At 36.6% G+C, this 23,886-nt stretch overlaps 1 protein-coding gene and 1 long non-coding RNA gene across 2 annotated transcripts in view; both read left to right on the top strand.

Annotated features, from left to right (window-relative positions):
• LOC138854816 (uncharacterized) overlaps positions 1-23,886 on the top strand; it is a 640,137-nt gene that overhangs the window by 88,478 nt on the left and 527,773 nt on the right. The window lies entirely within an intron of this gene.
• On the top strand, positions 3,699-22,634 carry Alg10 (alpha-1,2-glucosyltransferase Alg10). Its single transcript, XM_070099835.1, has 5 exons — positions 3,699-3,900; positions 5,813-5,998; positions 11,180-11,342; positions 11,542-11,669; positions 14,308-22,634. Exons 1-5 carry the CDS (start codon positions 3,733-3,735, stop codon positions 15,040-15,042), a joined length of 1,380 nt encoding a protein of 459 aa, XP_069955936.1. The 5' UTR covers positions 3,699-3,732; the 3' UTR covers positions 15,043-22,634.

Genomic DNA, 23,886 nt, shown 5'->3' with positions numbered 1-23,886 from the left:
TTATTTTTTCCAGGTATAGAACCTTACATCTGTCTACATTAGATTGTAGTGTTCTTGTGGAAAATTGCATTTATTTGAATAACTAATTATGTACATAACAGTAAATGATAACAAAGATAATTATTATTTATCAGAGTTACATCGACAAGTATGAATTTGGGACACCTAGGTCACAAAAATGTCCCCCTTCGATACCTACCACTGTCATATCCACAAGTTGCTCTGGACCTATTAATTAAATGAAATATACATACACCAGGAATACTGGTAAATATATAAGTTTGTGGAATGTATATTAAAAATAATAAATGGTTATATATATACACAATTACATAACAGAAGGAAAATATATCTTAATATCACTCACCAATTTGGCTGGAGATTAATGTGTATCATACTCAGAAAACCTCACTCTAAATCTATGAAAATAATGCTGGCCAGAATTGCACACAAATCTAGAGAGCTTATCTGAGGTTCCTGGAGAGGTCTTGTCCAGTCGCCTGATATCTCAAGTTATGCAGGAATGCATATCCACCAATTTCGCCTCCTATTTGAGAGGTGTCAGCACAATTTTAACCTCTAGAGCACGAAAAATTCTTCCCCATTCACCAACGTTTCTAATACAAATTCAAAAACCAAGATGGCGAGTGTCTCTACTTTTTTTCGATAACATACTTCTTTTTAAAAATACAATATAGGGCATCTATTTACCTATAAATTACCGTATTTCCGGAAAATATATACAGTATTTTCCACAGTTCTCATCAGAATTTATTTGACGGCCTATTTTAGTGTCACCGGCAAACTAATTTCGTTATTTATTCCCCTCATCTATGTCCTTTATGTATATTGTCAACAATAATGGGCCCAATACTTACCTTTGAGGAACTCCTCTGGTAACGTGTTCCCATTCTGATTCTCCTTATTTACACTGAAGTCCTGCTTTAGAATGACTGTCCACTAGGGTCCTTCCCTGGGATTCTGTTTTCAAATGAATCCTCACACAGAATGACTCCAATGGACTCCTCCCCTAGGATAACTATTTGTCTACTTGAGTTTTCCTTAGGGTAACCCTGTTCACCGCGGTCCGTCCATAATATGACCTGTTTCCATTGAGGTTCTTTCTCCCCGGGAATAAATGTTTCCACTAAATTCTACTAAACTGTAATACTTCATTATTGTAAATTGTCCTTGATGATTACTCAACTATTTAATCACCAAGACTGTTCAACTGCCTCCCAGAATACATAAGGGGATTACCAATAGACCCCTGGCTGTCTTCAAGAACCTAAAGTCAATACCTGACCAGGCAGGCTGTGGTTCGTACGTCAGCTTGTGTGCGGCCGGTAGTAACAGCCTGGTTGATCAGACCCTGATCCACCATGAAGCCTGGTCTCAGACCGAGCCGCGGGGGCGTTGACCCCCGAAATCCTCTCCAGGTAAACTACTTCAGACTTAAAATTGCTTCAGCTTCGTTTAAAATTGTAATACTGTATTTTTTATACATTATATCAAAACTGTAATTCTTCTCTACCTAACTTGTTAAAGCCATATAGAGTGAACTAATAGAATATTCACTTTTCTTGTATTAATTGTAACTCACCTAATGACCATATTTACAATGACAACACTGTTGTCATTATAAATATGGTCTTAAGTTTGCCCGAAATGCTTTTGGCATGTTCACTCAGCTATTACACTCCTTTGTACCAACATCTATCATGCTAAAGTAAACATTATTATTATTATTATTATTATTATTATTATTATTATTATTATTATTATTATTATTATTATTATTATTATTATTATTACTGACTTGGGGATTATCCTATGTAATTTACATATATGTTACAATATATGATAATTGTACTTATGCCTACCTGTACCTAAATAAACTTATTTCCTTAATTATGATCTTTAGAAACAGCTCTCCCCAACCGGCACCGATTTTTTTTTATACCGTGGACCTTACTGGAATACGGATATCTTACTCTATCATGCCCCGAGCAATTGTGATAAATTTTCCCATTCTCTTTCCGGAATGCTTGTCCTCATTATATTGTGATAACTCCGTTATGGAAAACTGGAGGAGATAATAACTAGAACAGAGTATACTACTGACTCCGGCCATACAATAGAGCGGAAAAATAATGTAAGGGACCTGGGAGTAGTAATGTCTGAGGGTCTCACTTTCAAGGATCACAACAGTGCCACGATCGCACGTGCAAAGAAAATGATAGGATGGGTAATGAGAACTTTCAAAACGAGAGATGCCAAGCCCATGATGATCCTTTTCAAATCACTTGTTCTCTCTAGGCTGGAATACTGCTGTACATTAACATCTCCATTCAAAGCAGGTGAAATCGCAGATCTAGAGAGTGTACAGAGATCCTTTACTGCACGTATAAGTTCTGTCAAGCACCTTAACTACTGGGAACGCTTGGAAGCACTTGACTTGTACTCGTTGGAACGCAGGAGGGAGAGATATATCATAATCTACACTTGGAAAATCTTGGAAGGAATGGTCCCAAATCTGCACACAGAAATCACTCCCTACGAAAGTAAAAGACTGGGCAGGCGATGCAAAATGCCCCCAATAAAAAGTAGGGGCGCCATTGGTACACTAAGGGAAAACACCATAAGTGTCCGGGGCCCAAGACTGTTCAACAGCCTCCCATCAAGCATTAGGGGAATTGCCAATAAACCCCTGGCTGCCTTCAAGAGAGAGCTGGACAGATACCTAAAGTCAGTGCCGGATCAGCCGGGCTGTGGCTCGTACGTTGGACTGCGTGCGGCCAGCAGTAACAGCCTAGTTGATCAGGCCCTGATCCATCGGGAGGCCTGGTCATGGACCGGGCCGCGGGGGCGTTGATCCCCGGAATAACCTCCAGGTAACCAGGTAGTGCTGAGGGGCTCTTGAAGAGGAAATTGGAAATGATTTTTTCTTTCTTGGACTCAACCTCGTTGCCTCCCATTCCCGAAGTTCCTTGTGGGCCCTTCATATTATCTCATTTTAATTTCTAAAGGGATGGGCCGCTTAACCAGCAGAAGGCATCGGTCAGATGACCAAATGTTCCAGCGGCGGGTCATCATATGACCAAGACCAGCGTCAGAAAATGCTCGTCTTGTTTCCTGGGAATTTTACCTAACCTGAGCTACAAGGTTATTTAGGTACAGGTACACATAAATATAATTATCATACATAGTGTAAATTACCGATTATTATAATCTTGAGGGAGCGCTAAACCCGTAGGATTATACAGCGCACGTGGGGGGGTCGGAAGGTATTTAGGGAACTGGAGCACAGATCCAATTCCCTAGATCAAGAGCCCCTCACCAGCATCAAGGAACCTCCCTTGAGTTGAGGGGAAAATTACCAAGGAAGTCAAATAATACTGTAAAACTCTAACTGTAACTCATTTGTTCAATGTTATCGTAACTACCTATTGTATTTATTTAGTAAATTATTATTATAATAACACAAGCACTCAGGTGGAAATTAATCACACTGTTTAACTTCAGTGGATTAACCCAGGGTAAATATGCATAATGTACTATATATATGTTTGTCCATAACACATTTGTGTCGCCAAAATTATTGCAAAAAAAAAAATGTAAAATTATGTACGTATAATTTAAAATAATTGTATACCGAGGGTTGATATTTGTTAATGTGAGTGAGTGTTGTAGTGTGAGGGTAGTGGAGACTAAGCGACCCACACACTAGCCATGGGGACGCCACAACCATCCTTCATATTTCCCCTCGTAATCCTCACCTTCACCGCCGTCTCCTATGTCTTCTTCGTGGTCGTCTACACGGTGCAGCCAACTCCATTCATAGATGAAATTTTCCACATTCCACAAGCTCAGAAATACTGTGAGGGCAGTTTCCTAGAGGTGGGTTTTTCTCTCTGGTAAAAAGCATTTTTTTTTTTTTGTATATTAGCGATGATTTTTTTTTATTTAAAATCTCTGGGTTTGTTAAGTCTGAGTAAAAACTACATCATCAGTGGCACTTAGTTCAGTTATTATAATGAAATTTGAATATTTATTATTACACTGGGATTTTTATAATCATGAAGTTTATAAATTTTTTAGAACTTTGGAAGGTGACATGACAGTAATAATGGTAGAATTACAGACAAAAATGTTTGATAAATGGACACATGCAATTAATGTGAGGTTTTATTGTGGCAAAAATAGAATGTCACATTAGTTGCATATTGTGTCTAGTTACCTAGCATGTTATAAAAGTATTTGTGAAAATATTATTACCAAAGCAATTATCTTTTGTTAATTAGCACCTCTAGCACTTATTTTTTTAATCATTTCATACATGATATAGTACAGTACTACAATATTATTTTAGTGATTTGATGTTACACAAGTGTAGGCATAAATACATAATAGTCTAGAATAACCCCAAAAATTACATACGTAGAGTAATGTAGCTTATTTCCAGTGGAGTCCCTCATGGAAATAAGCTAAATTGATTTTAGTGGATTAACTGAAAAATATATTTTTTATGAGCCATACAAAGAAGTTATAATTGTTACACATTCCAAGTGATTGTATTTAATATTTCAGTCTTTGTGCAATACAGATTTAGTAGTACATGTAATTTGATACACTTGTAGCTACAGAAGAAAGCTGCTAATTAAGCAAAGCATTGGAGACATAATAAGGCTTACATGCCTCTTCAATCAAAACTTAGGTTAAATCTACATAATGTATTATGCCACGGTGCCCCGTGGCCTGGTGGCAAAAGCTCTAGCTTCACACAGTGAGGGTCCAGGTTCAGTTCCTGGCAAAGGGGTGGAAACATTGGGTGTGTTTCCTTACACTGGTTGTCCATGTTCACCCATCAGTAATAATTGGTACCTGGGTGTTAGTCGACTGCTGTGGGTCGCATCCTGGGACAAAATTGACCTAATTTGCCAGAAATGCTCTGCATAATAAGCGGCTTTCTATGTAGTAGTGTGTATCAACTAGGCCTGTATACCTTGTATATGTATTTGTAGAAATAAAGATAGTATTATTATTATTATTATGATGATGATGTCTGCCACTAACATATATGTACAGTATGTCTAATTACAATAAAAATTAAATTAATTGATTGTTCCTTTCTGTAATCATTTATAGTTACCAACCAATACATCATAAAATTCAGGCATTAGCTTACATTTTACAACACGGTGCATATAACTTATGTAAATCATAGATTAAATATTTCTTGTGCAAATTGTTTTGGAGATAAAGTATTAGCAAAAACAGTACATAAATTTAAGCTGCATCCTGCACATCTTAGCCATTCAGTGCTTAGTATTAAGTTATGTCACGTGTGGCCTGAATGCAAACAGGCAAACTGGGACTGATGAGATGGATAAAGTTAAGTTAGGTGCATTTCATTAGGTTTGGTTATGTTTTTTACCATTTGCACATGAAAATACTATTGCAGCTATAAAACAACTTAAAATTTTACAGTTCAAACTATGATTAATAGTCAAAATCAGCCGAGCAGCAGTTGTAAACCATTACCAAGCAATCAACATTGAGGACATTAATCTTCTAGGTCTGTACAGTTTTACCAGTATTAATTATTTCGAATTTGTAGATGCAGTATTTTCACTTGATGAGGAAGTACATTACAGATGTCATTAATTCATTATAGGCATAATTTTATTAATTAATATGCTTTCTCATTCATGTCCTGTATAGAAATGCTTTATAGTTACAGTGTTACTGTGCTTTAGCTTTTAAATTTTATGTACAGTCTATACACTATTTGGCTTTGTTTTTTTAACAGTGGGACCCCAAGATAACAACATTGCCTGGCCTCTACTTATTTTCTATTGGCCTTAATGGACCAGTATCCTGGGTGCTGGGGCATCAACTGTGCGATGTATTTTCACTTCGCATTACAAACCTGGTTGCTGCAGCATTTATGCTGTTCACCTTACACAAGCTGTTGATCCACTTGCACAAAGATAAGGTAGGTCATTGTTTATAAGACCGGAGTAAGATCACGGTCCTTAGGTAGACTGACACTGTAGAGTCACTGATACCTTTTTTTATATAAATTAAAATCCTATGATTATTCTTAACCATATATGTATATCACATCCTTGAGCATTATTAGCAAAGCAGACTAGCAGATAACATTAATTACTCCCATTAATTTTTGTGTTTTGTTTCATTTCTACAGGCCCCAGGGCAAAACTCTGTTGTATATACTTTACCATTGATCAAACTGTATGCATCCATTGAAATCATTTAAAACTACTTATTGCTTTCCTTATGTTACAGTAATCAAGGGGCAATTTGTCGAATGTCTTTACTTGAACTACTATTTTTGCTGTTGTAATATTGTGTAATGTTTCTGATTGTTATTTAGAGGTTGGAGACATATTCCACAATAAAGGTGTATAGCATTTAATATAGTACATTATTTTTTTTTTATTATCACACTGGCTGATTCCCACCAAGGCAGGGTGGCCCAAAAAAGAAAAACTTTCACCATCATTTACTCCATCACTGTCTTGCCGGAAGGGTGCTTTACACTACAGTTTTTAAACTGCAACATTAACACCCCTCCTTCAGAGTGCAGGCACTGTACTTCCCATCTCCAGGACTTAAGTCTGGCCTGCCGGTTTCCCTGAACCCCTTCATAAATGTTACTTTGCTCACACTCCAACAGCATGTCAAGTATTAACCCTTTGAGGGTTTTCGTCGTACTAGTACGTCTTACGCGTAGGGGTTTTTGACGTACTAGTACTCATAAATTCTAGCGACCTCAAATCTAGTGGGAGAAAGCTGGTAGGCCTTCATATGAAAGAATGGGTCTATGTGGTCAGTGTGCACAGTCTAAAAAAAATCCTGCAGCACACGGTGCATAATGAGAAAAAAAAAACTTTTTCCATTTTTTTTTAATAAATCAGCGACTTTGCAGTGTATTTTCGTATAGTATTTATTGTTGTATTCTAGTTTTCTTGGTCTCATTTTATAGAATGGAAGACATATTACTGAAATTGAGATGATTTTGACTGGTTTTACAATGAAAGGTGCCTTGAAATTGAGCTCAAAGTAGCAGAAATGTTCAATTTTTACCAAACTTCAAAAGTAAACAAATCGTGCCAAGCGTGCAATACACGTCAACTGGTGAGTCTAATATTCTTTCACAAGTGCACCAATAATATTTATACCATTTTTTACACTAATGCAGTAGTCTGCATAACAGTAAATCTTATATTTTTTGTGAGAATAAAAATTCAAAGTGGAAAGCAAAAGAATATAAGAGGGGCCTTGAGACGTGACTAATGACTAGAGGAAATGTCATTTTAGTGCCAGGAATGTCTTTCTTGTTTATTCTGGACCCTATTCCGAAATTGGCATCTTTTGAAATTTGTGTGAAATTGGCAAAATTGCTAAATTCTGACCACTGTACTGGATAGTTGAATTAATAAATGGGTGGTTTCTTGCACCCATTCGATAGACAAAATGGAGTTCTAGCGAAATATTCATGTTTTTTGTCGACTAGTACAGTGAAATTGGCCGAAAATGGGGCTCAAAGTGGGCAAAATCGCCGATCCGTAAACATCGCCGAGACCGCTAACTTTGCGAGAGCATAATTCCGTAAGTTTTTTATCAAATTTCAAACTTTTGGTGTCGTTATGATCGGGAAAAGATTCTCTATCTTTTCATAACAGAAAATAATTTTTTTTTTTTTTTAAATTTGGCCGACCCTGAGAACGAGTTTCTGAGAGGGCCTGTCGACCCTCAAAGGGTTAAAAACCATTTGTCTCCATTCACTCCTATCAAACACGCTCACGCATGCCTGCTGGAAGTCCAAGCCCCTCGCACACAAAACCTCCTTTACCCCCTCCCTCCAACCTTTCCTAGGCCGACCCCTACCCCGCCTTCCTTCCACTACAGACTGATACACTCTTGAAGTCACTCTGTTTCGCTCCATTCTCTCTACATGTCCGAACCACCTCAACAACCCTTCCTCAGCCCTCTGGACAACAGTTTTGGTAATCCCGCACCTCCTACATTATATAAAATATTTTTCAACCATATACATTTTCTATATACAGGTAGTTATTGTTATTGTATTCCTGGGGAAGCACTAACCTCATAGGGGTCATACAGTGCCTGGGGGAATGGGAGACAATAATGATTGATCCAAGGAAGGATGGGGGGTCAGGTCCAGTTCCTTTCATCGAGAGGCCACTTAACTGCTTTTTTATTTATTCTGTCAACATTTCAGTATATCAAATGGATGTGTATACTGTATATAACTCAAATATCAAACAAATACATGTACTATACATGCATACTCTTTTATAAATAAATTAAGACTGGGGAGCTCTAGTTAACACAATGCTTGCAATTGGCTCCAGGGTATGCAACCCAAAAAACACTTAATGAAGCCAAAATACATGGAAACTGCCACAGTCTATTATATACAGATCAATGTTACTAAATTGTAGCCTCATATTTTTCTCAACCTAGCCTAAGTTAATTTTACTTCCTTTCATTCCACCCATTACCTCACACACTCCCTACACCCACATCTAGCTCTTTCTCACTCCTATAAGCTGTTATACCTCCCTACCCAATGCATAAAATCACTGCTTCCCTTTATCAACATTTAGCAACTCTTCAAAACATTCCCTCCTCCTACCCATCTAATTACTGCCCTCTTTTAAGTGATGATTTGATTTGTTCCCTAAGATGCATGTTCAGCACTAGAAATCTTTACTGGCAAAACATTTCACCTGTGCTGTAGGCCTCATCAGTCAAATACAAAGATGGCACACATTCCTGGAGACATCAGCATTTTTAGAATACAAAGTGGATAAGTAGTTTGATGTAATCAGTCCATCACCCTAGGGATAAGATGATCATCTTGCACCTAGGTGATGGACTGATTATGTCAAACTACTACTCCGCTTTGTCTACTTTGTTTTCCTATAACGTTGCTATCTCAAGGAGTGTTATCTATTTATTCGACTGAAGAAGCCTTCTGCATGGTACTTTTCATTAGCAAAGATTTCCACTGTTGCATATGTCTTACTCATCATCCCTACACATTCACTTAACACCTCCCAAAATCTCTTCTTTACACACCTCTCCCTCCTCGGGTGCATAAACACTTATTGTAACACTTCTCACATCCCACCCTTATTCTAATCCATGTAATTAACACACTTCTCACATCCCATTCTTATTCTAGTCCACATAATTCTTAAAATTACACACCTATACCCTATCTCCTTCCATAGTTGATCATTTAATATTACCTCTACCCCTTCTTTGGCTCTAATTCTCTCAGGTACAAGTGATTTAACCCCAATTCCTTCTCCCTTCAGAAATTCTCCTACCCCCTTTTTTAGATTTGCTCTTCTTAGAGCTAGGACATCCAGCTTATTTTCATTCAAAACATTAACACAATTTTGTTCCTTTCATCATATTACATCCATGCATGTTCAGACAATCCAAATTCAAAATTTCCTTCTTTTTCATTTTTGTAATTTATATGGAACGGGTTACTAGCCTCTTGATCCTGGAATTTTAATCGCCTTTTAACCCTTTCAGGGTCGAGAGGCCCTCTCCTAAACTCGTTCTCAGGGTCGAAAATTTTTCGGAAAAAAAAAAAAATTATTTTTTCTTATGAAATGATAGAGCATCTTTTCCCGATCATAATGACACCAAAAGTATGAAATTTGATAGGAAACGAAATTATGCTCTTGCAAAGTTAGCGGTCTTGGCGATGTTTATGCATTGGCGATTTCGCCCACTTTGAGCCTTATTTTCAGCCAATTTCAGTGTATTAGTCGACAAAAATCATATCTATTGCTAGAACTCCATTTTTTCTATCGAATGAGTACAAGAAACCACCTATTTACCAATTTCAAGTATCCAATAAAGTGGTCAGAAATTGGCAAATTTGCCAATTTCACACAAATTTCAGAAGATGCCAATTTCCAAATAGGGTCCAGAATAAGCAAGACAGACATTCCTGGCACTAAAATAACATTTTCTCTGTTCATTAGCCATGTCCCCAGGTCCCTCTTACATCTCTTTTGCTTTCCACTTTGAATTTTTATTCTCACAAAAATAGAAGATTTACTGTTATGCAGACAACTGCATTAGTGTAGAAATGGTATAAATAATATCAGTGCACTTGTGAAAGAATATTAGACTCGCCAGTTGACGTGTATTGGACGCTTGGCATGATTTGTTTACTTCTGAAATTTGGTAAAAATCAAATATTTCTGCTACTTTGAGCTCAATTTCAAGGTGCTTTTCATTATGAAACCAATCAAGATCATCTCAATTTCTGTAATATGTCTTCAATTCTATAAAATGAGACCAGGAAAACTAGAATGCAACCATAAATACCATACGAAAATACACTGCAAAGTCGCTGTTTTAAACCAAAAACTCGGTCGGATTTTTTTTTTCTCATTATGCACTGAATGCTGCAGGATTTTTTTTATACCATGTACACTGACCACATAGACCCATTCTTTCATATGTAGGCCTACCAGGTTTCTCTCACTAGATTTGAGGGCGCTAGAATTTAGGCGTTCTAGTACGTCAATAACCCTGGTGTGTAAGCCGGACTAGTACGTCAGAAACCCTGAAAGGGTTAAGACTCGCATTGCTTATAGAGGAAGCATTTTTCTCCAATTACTGATGTAGTTGAAAGGAAACTTTACAATGACAAGAACTATTAAGAAATTGGAAGGAAACTCAGATAAAAGTGAATACATATTACTGTTTTCTGCTAACAATTTAAGTTTACCCAAAAAAATTTTTACCTAAAAATTGTGTAGGGAACATTAATTGGTGTCAGTTTAGAGCTCTGATCAGACATTGGGATTGTGGTGGTTAATTCTGGCACCATAATAAGGCAACATAAGGCTGTGTAGTTCTACAGATTAGCTCTTCATATTTTTCCAATGAACTTGTATCAATTATAGATAGACAGTTGGAAGCTGATGTTGAGCGGACTGTGTAGGGAACATTAATTGGTGTCAGTTTAGAGCACTGATCAGACATTGGGATTGTGGTGGTTAATTCTGGCACCATAATAAGGCAACAGAAGGCTGTGTAGTTCTACAGATTAGCTCTTCATATTTTTCCAATGAACTTGTATCAATTATAGATAGACAGTTGGAAGCTGATGTTGAGCGGACTGAATCTCGCCTTGCTACCAGTGCTGTATTGGTTCTCTTTCTTGTACTACACCGATGTCCTGTCTACCCTTGTTGTGCTGGTGATGATTCTCCTACACCACCACCATGCACCCACTGCTGCTGCTGCCATGGGTTGGTATTTCCTTGAATAGTAATAGTATACTGATACGTACTAATTGTAAGATATGAGAATATAAAATTTTATATTTAACATTCTAAATATGTGAATTGCTTAGGGCTTGTTTACACCATTTCTAAGAAATTGTATTTTGTAGCTATAATGACACTGGTGATATACATGGAGTGAAACTAATGATGTAATATTGCACAGGTGTGGTGGCAGTCATGATGCGACAGACTAATATCATTTGGGTCGGGTTTCTCTGTATCTTGATGGCTTCTGATATTCTGGGAGCAAGATTACTTAAAGTTCCAATAAACACATTCGCTGATACAAAGGTAATACAGTACTATTAACCCAGTTCCTTTTTTGTTTATAACAGAAGATTTCACAGGTCAGTACATGTAGATGTGGGGATTGACTGTGGTCCAGGTTTGTGTACTAATGACCCCTTAACCCTTTCAGGGTTGACAGGCCCTCTCAGAGACTTGTTCTCAGGGTCGGCCAAATTTCAAAAACAAAAAAAAAAATATTTTTTCTTATGAAAAGATAGAGAATCTTTTCCTAATCATAGTGACACCAAAAGTATGAAATTTGATGGAAAACTTACGGAATTATGCTCTCGCGAAGTTAGTGGTCTCGACTATGTTTACGCATCAGCGATTTTGCCCACTTTGAGCCCTATTTTCGGCCAATTCCAGTGTACTAGTCGACAAAAATCATAACTATTTCGTTAGAACTCCATTTTTTCTATCGAATGAGTACAAGAAACCACCCATTTACCGATTTCAACTATACAATACAGTGGTCAGAATTTAGCAATTTTGCCAATTTCACACAAATTTCAAAAGATGCCAATTTCCGAATAGGGTCCAGAATAAACAAGAAAGACATTCCTGGCACTAAAATAACATTTCCTCTGTTCATTAGTCACGTCCCCACACCCCTCTTACATTCTTTTGCTTTCCACTTTGAATTTTTATTCTCACAAAAAAATAGAAGATTTACTGTTATGCATAAATAATATCAGTGCACTTGTGAAAGAATATTTGACTCGCCAGTTGATGTGTATTGGACGCATAGCATAATTTGTTTACTTTTGAACTTTGGTAAAAATCAAGCATTTCTGCTATTTTGAGCTCAATTTCAAGGTACTTTTCATTGTAAAACCAGTCAGAATCATCTCAATTTCTGTAATATGTCTTTCATGCTATAAAATGAGACCAGGAAAGCTAGAATACAACAATAAATACCATATGAAAATACAGTGCAAAGTCGCTGTTTTAATCCAAAAACACGGTCAAAGTTTTTTTTTTCTCATTACGCACTTTGCTGCAGGATTTTTTTTATACTGCGCACACTGACCACATAGACCCATTCTTTCATATGTAGGCCTACCAGCTTTCTCTCATTAGATTTGAGGGCGCTAGAATTTAGGCGTACTAGTACGTCAAAAACCCTGGTGCATAAGCCGTACTGGTACTGCCGAAACCCTGAAAGGGTTAAAGAAGCATCCCTTAGTCTGATGAGGGGGTCTTGATCCAAAGAATTTGACCAGCCCTTCCCTTTCTTGGGTTAAACTTATTATCTCTTATTTCCCAGGTGCTATATAACCCCTTTGGGTTTAGTACTTACCTATAAATTTAATAATAATAATAATGTGGAGACAAAGCACATTTATCTATGGAGGCAACAAGAGGAATGTATCAGAGTATAGTGATACCAACACATATATGGATGTGAAGTATAGCTTTTAAATGTTGCAGCAAGGAGGAAGCTGGAGGCAGTGGGGATGGCAATGTGTGGTGTGAATATTATGCAGAGAATTTGTAGCTTGGAGATTAGAAAGAGGTGCAGGATTACTAAAAGTATTATCCAGAGGGCTGAGGAGGGGTTACTGAAGTGGTTTTGACATTTAGAGAGGGTGGAGAGAAATTGGTTGATTTGGAGAGAGTATAAATCTGTAATGGAGGGAAGAAGGGGTAGGGGTCATTCTGAAATGGTTGGAGGGAAGGGGTAAAGGAGGTTTTGTGTGTGAAGGGCTCAGACATCCAACAAGCGTGTGTGTGAGCATGTTAGATAGGAGTGAGTGGATGCAAGTGTTTTTTATGACGATGTGCTGTTGGAATGTGAGTAAAGTAACATTTATGAAGGGATTCAGGGAAACTGGTTAGCTGGACTTTAGTCCTGGAGGTGGGAAGTATAGTGCCTGCACTCTGAAGAAGGGTTAAGGATATTTGCAGTTATGGACTTTTAGTATCAGTGTCCTTCTGTCAAGGCAGTGATGAAGTGAGTGATGGTGAAAGTTTTTTCTTTTTTGGGTCACCCTACCTCAGTGAGAGATGGCTGGTGTGTTAAAAAAAAAAAATAAATTTATTACAAAATATGCAGTGCAGAGTGATTCAGTGTCGTAAGAGTCTAGTAAAAGGCTGGGAGCAAGGGGCTAGTAACCCCTTCTCCCGTATACATTACTAAAGTTAAAAAGAGAAACTTGTTTTTCTTTCTGGGCCACCTGCCTCAGTGGGAAATGGCCGGTTTGTTGAAAGAAGAAGATATTGTTAACATGCAAGATTTCAGGTATGTCTTGTTACTTCTACTTACACTTAGGCCACACTACACATGCATGTACAAGGATATACAAACACACCCCTCTGGGTTTTCTTCTATTTTCTTACTAGTTCTTGTTCTTGTTTATTTCCTCTTATCTCCATGGGGAAGTGGAACAGAATTCTTCTTCCATAAGCCATGTGTGTCATAAGAGGTGACTACAATGCCAGGAGCAAGGGGCTTGTAACCCCTTCTCCTGTAGTATATATTACTAATTGTAAAAGGAGAAACTTTCGTTTTTTTCTTTTGGGCCACCCCGCCTTGGTGAGATATGGCCAGTGCGTTGAAAGAAGAAAGATGTATACACGTATTGTTGCCTGCTTGAATTTAACTCTTATGAGTGTTGTTGATTTATATGTTTTGTTGCAGGCATTAATGAAGAAACTGAAGAAAACGGCTGCAAAGCCATATCGCTTGGCAGAGGTGCTGGTAGATGTTATGGCAGACTGCTTCAGCTATGGACTTGTGCTGGCTTGTTTTCTCGTCTTCGTGATGTATAACGGAAGCATTGTGGTGGGTGACCGATCAGCTCACGAGGCAACAGTCCATCTCCCACAGCTTGGGTATTTCTTTCTTTTCTTCATAATTTTCTCGCTGCCATATGCTCCCAGCCATGTGCGCCCCTTCATAAAACTGTGTCGTCGGCATCTTGCATTAGCTGTGGCAGTGCTTGTGGTTTCTGTAATGGTAGTTCACTCAAACACTTTAGTACATCCTTACCTCCTTGCTGACAATAGACATTTAACTTTTTACTTATGGAACAAACTTTATGGTAGATTCTCTGTCATCAGATATCTCATGGTTCCAGTTTATATGTTTGGTGCATATATGGTACATACATTCATCCAACATCGCAGCTTTGTGTTCAAGGCACTCTTTGTAGCATGCCTGGCTGCATCAGTAGTACCACACAAATTACTGGAGTTTCGATATTTTATCATCCCATTCCTTCTGGCTCGCATGCAAAATGTATCCAGAAATTGGTGGCAATTGTGGATAGAAACCCTCTATTTCTTGCTCATCAACACTTTAACTCTTTATCTGTTTGTTAGTAAGACCTTCATGTGGGACGACAGCCCAGAGCTTCAGAGGATCATATGGTAGAAAGTGAGTCAGTTAGGCACTCCAACACCTTGGGATGGAATAATGTTAGCATGGAGTATACACTTTTGTTATTGTTGGTAAACTTCTTGGAAGTTTGCATTCACTTTTATTAATACCACATAGACCATTTTCAAGTTTTCACATTATTTAAATTATAGCACATAGTACAGTATTGGATATTGGGCAAGGATTGCCAACAGTTGTGAAGAAAATGCCATACATGGGCATGCCTTTATTGTAAGTGATGTTTCCCTCAAGATAAGCTCATTGAGTTTGAAGAAATATCCAAAACGCTAGAATATGTTCCCCTTTACAAGTAGGGAAAGAGCATAGCCAAGTTAGATGATTGAGTCATATTAAAGTGCTCTGAGAGTTGCTGTGAAGTGCTCCACTGGTTTGTGGCCTCCCTTTAATTCCATAGTTTAGCAGTCAATATAATATGTGGGCTATGATGAATTTTCTTTTTTGAGTTTTCTTTTCATTTTTGTATGAAACCTTGGTTATGATATATTAGGCAATATCTCTAAAAGTAATTGCAAACATAAACCTATTACATTACAATATTGGCTTGGTTGAATGCCTCAGTGGCCTGGGCAGACAGCAGATTTTTTGTTCATCCTGAGAGGAACATTATCTACAATAAAAGTTGATCCCAGTATTGCATTTCCTTAAGCACACGATAATGCTATTTTATTGTGCACCATTTTATTTATTGTTATTTATTGACTTGTGCTAGGGGTGTTAGCCTTCCTTGCATACAGAGTTTAGTGCTCCGTTTATTATCATTATTATTATTATTATTCCTTGCCATACGTTCAAGGAAATTTATTACTGAGGTTTTGTTTTTAATGAGTTTAATTTTTTAAACATTTCTTATTTATAAAAGGATAGATTAACTAGGAGCACCAGGTAATGTTTTCATTCCTCACTGAAGAACTCGCTTGAGTATAAAGTTACATGTTTTTCTCACTTTATGTACTAGATGCATTCCTGGCCCATAGTGCATGAAGCAAATTCACCTGAAGCTCACTTTTAGAATCAGTGTTTCTTTACTAATGTTAATCAGTACATGGGATCTTACCACAGGTAAACCAAATGGTCTTATGTGAGAGGAAATGAATTTGGTCAGAAATCAACTGATAATTTTTTTTAAATATAATCACAATACCCATACAATACAAAACTGGGAATAGTTCCATCACGTATTTATACCAAACAATTGAGAGTATCCCAAATAGACACCAAATGGCTGTACTGTAAATGCAATTGGTCAAAAAACAAATGAGAAAAATTAAATTCAACATTTTCATAATCCACTTCTCTTTTACCCTCTCTCTCCACCACTCCCAGACAGCCTGGGCATAACCCAACCTTGTCTGTATGGTTTCATTCGAAATGTTGGATGCCATTTGGATTCTCCACACACAGATCTTTTCTTTCTGGTAAGTCTTATGAATGTCAATGTAAAGCAGTTTTGAGTGGTATTTAAAAAAATAGTAAAAAATCAAGTGATTCTGAGCTTGCATTAGTCTGTAGACTTGACTTATATAAAGCACTTAAATTGAAAACCAACCATAAGATTTTGTTCAAAATATGCTCATTGGAATTTCCCCAGCCAAAGTCTGCTATATTTCTCTTTACTTGTAGAAATGTCAGTATAAACCAATTTAGAGAGATAGTATTAAAAAATCAAGTGGTGCTGGGCTTGGTACATTGTATAAAAGTGACTATATTGCATGATCTTATAAAAGCAAATTTATATGGAATACAGTATAGTGAATTACTGGTAGAAATGGTCACCTCAAAAACTGAATTTGCACGAAGTGAAATTGCATAAAGTGAGGGAAAGATGTATATGAATACACACTAATGTACAGAATACATGACATGTAGTGAATTGCTAGTAGAAATAGTTGCCACACATAAGAAAATTTGCACAAGCTGAAACTGCATAAAGTGTGCGGAAATCTATACTTTAAATTACTGTAACACATGTCAAGACGGTTTGCCTGTATGAATGTTTAAATACAAAGTGTCTTGGCTATAGAATTTGTGCCTGCATTGAAAGGGAAAACATAGATGAGCACATTGTGTATATTGATGTCCAAGCCATTTTTTTTTCATGCAATCAAGGAATTTGTGTTTGAATTCTGAACCGATTATTGTAACTTTTATTCATTTTTTTTTTTAAGACTGCATTTACAACAGTTGGTTAACAAAGAGTATATTTTGGTATGAGGTGTGTATGGATAAATTATGAAAATTAATTTTGAATATGTAAATATATGGTGCATTCTCATTGTCAGGAAGGCAAACATTTTACCTGGTTGTTATTGTTTAACAAGACTCCCGCTGTATAAAATGGTTTGTGTACACTTGCCTTATTTAGATGTGTAAGAATTTCTAGTCTGTATAAGTCAACAGGAGTAATCCTTTACAGTGTTATAATGCTGAATGAATTAGCAAGCGTGTACAGTATAAGTTATCAATAATTGTTATAAGTTTTTTTATCTTGTGAGTGGTCCTCTTAATGTAGTGCATTAGGGGTTAATGCTGAAGTGTGGCATTCAGTGGTATGTAAATTTTTTCTTAGGATTTTTTCAGTACTTGTATCTAAAGCAATATTGGAAAGCTGGTTTGCAACAAGGAACAAATATCCCTCCATATGCCATTTTATTCTTATCTCTCTCCATCTTTCTTCTTTCTTTTTATGCAGCTATTTAGAGTAAAGATAGACAGATGCCATGTGTTCATATTTTTTAATCCATTAACTTTGGTATTTATCATGGCCCCTTATATGGCAGTTTTTTTGAGAATTAGGTTAAAAAAAAAAATTTGAGCAGTAGGTAGTGAGAGCAAGAAACAATGAAAATACTTTTATTCTAACCTGCATAAAATATAATTTGTTTTTATAATCAGTGAAATATCTTACCTTACAGTAGCTTTTCATTATGGTAACCCAAGCACTAATCATCAAATTAAATTAACTTGAGGGCCATTTTCAGTTGTTAATTCATATAAGAGTTGTGAACCATTGTATATCATTACAGTATTGAAGATCAGGAATTGTGGCAAGAAGGACCCATAAATTTTGAAACATAGCATAGTAACTCCTACCTATCTGTTTTTACAGAAAGCTTGCCATGTCAGATTAGGTAAGAAGAAATATTTTCTTGCCTTGTATGTCTATAGTTTGATACTGTTTATCTCTGTCTAGAAATTTAAATTTACTCATAGCTGTTTTTCTAGGTGTGTACATGCACCTAATTTTATAAACTTCTTTGTGAACTTGGGCCACATATTTCACAGTACAAATTGAGTAACTTACTGTGCATCCTGTTGTAGCGGAGAACATCTCAAATGAAATTTCTTGATGTACAAGTGATTATTTTAACTCAACTAATGGTAACACTGGTCATAGCCTTGTTTAGAATGCTAATTAACCACTATTTTGGAGTAACACACTTTTTTTTTTTACACTATTGAAGACTTAAGATACGTATTTTAGTAATGATTTGGAATGATACTTCAACTGCTGACGAATGTGAAATAGCAAAGAACACCTCCAATGGACAATGCTTTGGTCAAGTATGAACCTAAACAAGTTTGACGGAGGAACGTACAACTCAAACATACATATTGCAACACAGCAGATGAGAGATTTTGTAAGGTGTGGTGGTGGTGATGACAGGTGGAGTAGTGAATTTCATTAGGTCAGACCTTGCTCACTCTTTTAAAAGAGGTGGTGCACTGCTGAAAGAACTCTGTTGTTCTGTGACGTTTCTTGTTTAACTGCTGCTTATAGACATGTGCTTGTTCTCTCCTTGTTAATTATCAGCCTAGCTTTGCTCCTCATCACAAAGTACTGTATACAGATTTATCAGGGAGCTGATATTACGAACTCTGCACACGCATGCACACAAGATCTATTAGTAAAATTATTCTTTCAGTTTCAGTGCAGTGTTTTGGGTTATCTAGCATTTGTTGAAGTAGCATTTTGAGGAATCTCAGTGTGGAGAAAATTTGTCTTGCAGAGTTTTCTTGAGAAAGCCAATGCTTATCTGTTGATATAAACTGACACTAGGCCTAATGACATCAAGCTCCACCTGATCTTTCACCACCACCACTGCACCTTACTATGCCTGCCATGATAGGGTATACAAATTTCTATTTTGTTCCTCTGTAGGGTTTTATAAAACTGAGAAGTAAAACATTATCCAAGGAAGGCTCGCCTTGCCATCTTTATTTTACTTTAGAAAGGATTGGCTTGCTTTTAATTCTTTTTTGTCCTTGATAAGTTAACCGAATAACAGGTTATTTAAAATGTTTGCAAAATATAATGTCGCTTAAAGTAGTAGTAGCTCATCTGTAATATAAAATTTTAAAAGGGAATTTAAATTATGTTCAGGAGAAATTGTGTTTACAATATATGTCAGGAATTACTGTACTACATTATAAATCTTTCTCCCTGGATTTTCTTTTTAATTGGATTACATATGTTAGTACATCTTGAAAAATTCATGGTGTTACTAGAAGGCAATATCAAATCTACAGGTATAGTTATATTTTAGATGAAGATTTATAAATATTATATTGTGATATAAACAGACAGGAAAAATAATCAGAATGACAAAGTGAGTATAGTGGCCTAAATCTTAAGGTCATTTTCAGCAAAATGAATACTGTATGATAAATATAGTGCATATAAGCCTAGCCTATAAGTTTGTAAATATGAAAGCTACTCTATATCAGTGTATTTTTCACTTTATATATATATATATGTAAGTGTGTTTATGCTTCTTATAGATTCAGTTTCCTGATATTTTTTTCTGTTTTTCCATTCAGTTCTCCACTTGACAGAATATGATTATGGATAATCTTTAGAGTCCTTGTGTGCACCTCCACACACTTTTGTCCTTCCAACCTATGCAGCATGTAGCAAAATCTAAGGGGCCATACTTTGCAATATTTGTCTTTTTTCACACTAAACCCATGTGAAGAGTACTGAACTTTTTCATGCTGATGAACCTCATGCTGTCCTTTTTACCATCTAATTTGTCAGTTTTTTAAAGCTCAGATAATGGTTTGGCTGGGCCAGAGGATGTACATGTTTTCCTGCTGCAAAATTTACAACCTTCAGCATTCACTTTTAAATTACAACTCTTTGTTTGTAAAAAAACTTCAATAATTCTTAGCCCCCCTTCCCCTTCCCCTTCTTTTTTTTTTTTAAAGGACTACAAGGTATAACTCACCCCACTATTTACCAGCTGCTCTTCCTAATTCTTTTTACAAATTGCTGAAATGTATGGGTGATAAAACGTTCTTGAAATATTGTATATAAAAAAACGAATTGTCTAATCACGCATCAGTCTGGATTTTTTCTTGATCTACAGAAAACTTGGTAATATTTCATTTTATCCCAAGCCTTTCTTTTGGTCTACAGAATCTACCACTACAGTTTGTAAAAGTCTTCTAACATCCAGATGCTTTCATATTCAGATCATTAAAAACCTTTTTCCCAGCTAAAGTTGAGATGAAGGAACACCACAGCTCACCTTGGTTCTTATTCATGGGATTTGACTTTCCATACATGGATGCTTTCAGTATTGTTTGTGTTGGCTTGAACAGTCAGCTGGTGGCTACATTGTTACAGTGTATCATTGTACTTCTGGTTGGGTCCCACCTCTTGACTTCAAGTTCTCTGTATTGAAAGAGGTTTATAATTTTCACATGGCATTCTATCAGTGCACTTGTTTTATCACTGTATGGTTTCTGTCTTACAGCTTGCCAGGCCATTGAGGTCATCAGCCTATGTTTCAATTACTGAAGGTCATGGAAACACCATGTAGCTAGCCTTTATAAAAGCTGCATGTCTGATAGATTGAATATACTCAAAATTTTGTCTAATTTTTGTGATAGGTAATATATTTACGTAATTTATAATCACCAGCTTTCATTTGTGTGGGGGAGGGGGGCTTTTTGACCATCCCTAGCTCAAAGGCAGATTTTAGTCTTGAACTGTTATGAGGTCACCAAGATATTCCTTGTCTCAGTTATCTTGTTATAGTGCAACCTAAGAAATCTCATTGACTATTAAATTATCACAGTACTATTATATTTATGAGAGTTCTAAACCTTTTTGGGTCATTCAACTCTAAAAGATAGTAATAAAATTAATACTAACATTCAAATTTCATTCATTGTTGCTGTTATGTCATTTCAGTTCTCACCTACAGATGCTTGGTATACCTCTCTCACTTTGAGGAGCCTTTTTCACATCAGCACTATACTCTGCTGTTATACACATCACTACCATGTCTGCCTCATCATTTGTAGTAGTCTCGGACCTGAATGTATTGCATTCAATCCAATCCTGTGATTCCTTATATCACATCCTTATCAAGACTACATAGTATCTTCAGTGAATGCTAAAGGGTCATCTTTTGTAGGGTCCTAGACCATTCTGGTTTTAAAGGCTAAGAACTTGCAAACATTTCTGAACATGCCACAATCTAAGACTTTCCAGTACACATTTAAAAAAAAAAAAAAAAATTAGTACTAGCTCAGTACTTAAGATGCTGGCAACAGCATTGATACAAATTAGTGATCAGCAAATAGCAGTTGTCATTCTGGCTGTTCTACCTTCATTAGTCGAGATTCAGTGCTCTTGCATGGCCCATTGCTGCTGTGAGAATTCAGATTGTGCCGAGTCACTTTTTTTTTTTTTGTACACTGCCCTGTTTATCAGAAAGCACACAGACGTAAATTTTTTGTTTGCTTCAGTGCCTTGTCATTCTTACTCTGTCCTCTCTGAAAATCCTACCTTTATGTTAATTCATTCCCAATTTTTAGCTGAAATTGGTTTACTGCACTAAGTAACAACTTAGTCCTTTTGTTCTTGTGCTCACCTTTACCTTTTCCTGCCTCTTTTGCTTTAAAAGCACCCATTTGTCATGAAGTGCTGGATGACCCCATGTGGACTTAGCACTTCTCTGAATATATTTGTACTGTAATAATACTAATTCCCAGTTGATGGCTTTCACAGTTTTTTTGTTGTAAATTTTACTACCTCCTTCCAGGTTACCTGTTAACATGCACATTTTAGACAGTAAGAGAAAAAAGTCAATTATGGCATCATCAAATAGGAGAAACATTATTTTACTATGTTTGATTTTTTACTCCATTGTCATAGTCATTTTTCCAAAGCCTCATACACGACAAGCTTAACGATACAAGTTCACCAGTCGAGGAAAGTGAAAATACTATTGAACATAGTGGTTTTTATTATTCTAGTCTTATGGAATACTTAATGTACATATGTGTTAGGCTTCTTTTTCTGTTTTCAGTGTGTATTTTGTCAATATATTTTATCTGGTGATAAATGCATGGTAGTTATGTGACTTTATCTTGCTTGATTAGTTCAGGCTTCCCAGATACATGGGGAAAGAAGAGCCAATACTTGTAACAAAGTGCCTAACCTCAAGTTGTTCTTGAGTCCCGGTATTGGGGGGTACGAATGAGTGGTTTTGACACACTTTTGTATAGCTTTGTCCCTGTGGTTTAAGGACACAATAAAACCTATTTTGAGCCTTTTTTTTTTTTTAATTATCCTTAGTTTTTCTTATCTTACCCCCTCCCTGTCCATTTTTTAAGTAAGCTACATGCTATATTAAGATATTGACTTACAAGACAGCACTGTATGACCTTAACAAGATTAGTACTTTATGAGTATAATAATTATGCAATATTCACAGAATCTAAAACTTGTATAGGTCATATGGCTCAACAATAATGGGGATACTGCCATTTGGAGGAGCATCTGAACTGTAGTACTGATGCACTTCTGGCAAGACAGCGATGGCATGAGTGATGGTGAAAGTTTCTTCTTTCACAGGTCACCCTACCTTGGTGGGTGATGGCCAGTGTGTTGAAACAAAGATTCTCAAGTTGTCTGCCTTATATTACATTGAATACATAAGACTAATTGCTGTTGGTTTCTGACAGTATTCCTCTGTATCCGCTGGGGATATGTTCCAAGATCTACCATGGATACCAGAAACCGTGGATGGTAGTGAACCCTGTATGTGTAACTAATATAGTTTGCAAAGTTTGAGCAACTGTGGTAACTATATCACATTTATAGACCTAAAATAATTGTATTAATAGTTTTTGGTAGGTACTGGAAATATCTGAAAATTCTATGTGCAGGTGGAGGTGGGTTTTCTAACACTGAACTTAGACTAAGGATCCTGAGAGCACTGACCTTAATATCATAAGGTCATTGACATCATTGCTGAAATCTCCTAAATTGACAGGTCTCACTAGGTTGGTGTGGGACGAGTTGCCGTGTATAGTCCTCCAGATTATTGAGAAATTGAAGAGGGAACTAAGGAAAGGCCATCCAAGAGAACAGTGCATACTTGAGGCAAGATCAAATTTGTGTTTTGTATAATAATTTGCAGCCACCACTGTTAAGCAAGGATGTAGTGTGCCTTAACACCAAGTTTCTAGTCTACAGTACCTTGCTTGCAAGATTCAGTACATGGTTCTTCATAATTATTGTGGGGTAGTAAAATTTCATCCTTGGCATATTGGCTAATCTTTGACTTGTTTAGTCTCTTGTCATTTTCACTATGGCTCTGGTAATCATGTTATACTGTCTAGAAACCATTATTGTCCTTTTTTTTTTTCTCAATGGGAAGTGTAAATTACCTTTGGTTGCTACAAGCAGATATAGCTGCAAGTTGGCAAATGATATAGCTGAGGACAGTGCCTCAAGGGAAGTGCCCAGTTGCAGGTGAGAGCCCTCTTTATCCAAGAAATTGGATCTATTCTCCCTTTCCT

Source organism: Cherax quadricarinatus, chromosome 5, assembly GCF_038502225.1.
Source record: "Cherax quadricarinatus isolate ZL_2023a chromosome 5, ASM3850222v1, whole genome shotgun sequence".
Classification (NCBI taxonomy): Eukaryota; Metazoa; Arthropoda; class Malacostraca; order Decapoda; family Parastacidae; genus Cherax; species Cherax quadricarinatus.
The sequence above is the reverse complement of the archived record's forward strand: the minus strand, read 5'-3'. Positions and strand labels throughout refer to the sequence as shown.

Excerpts from the sequence above, each read along its gene's own strand:
- Alg10 (XM_070099835.1), top strand. The coding sequence starts at position 3,733 with ATGGGGACGCCACAACCATCCTTCATATTTCCCCTCGTAATCCTCACC. Across the intron at positions 3,901-5,812 it reads GTGAGGGCAGTTTCCTAGAG|TGGGACCCCAAGATAACAAC; the intron begins GTGGGTTTTTCT and ends TTTTTTTAACAG. Across the intron at positions 11,343-11,541 it reads CACTGCTGCTGCTGCCATGG|GTGTGGTGGCAGTCATGATG; the intron begins GTTGGTATTTCC and ends AATATTGCACAG.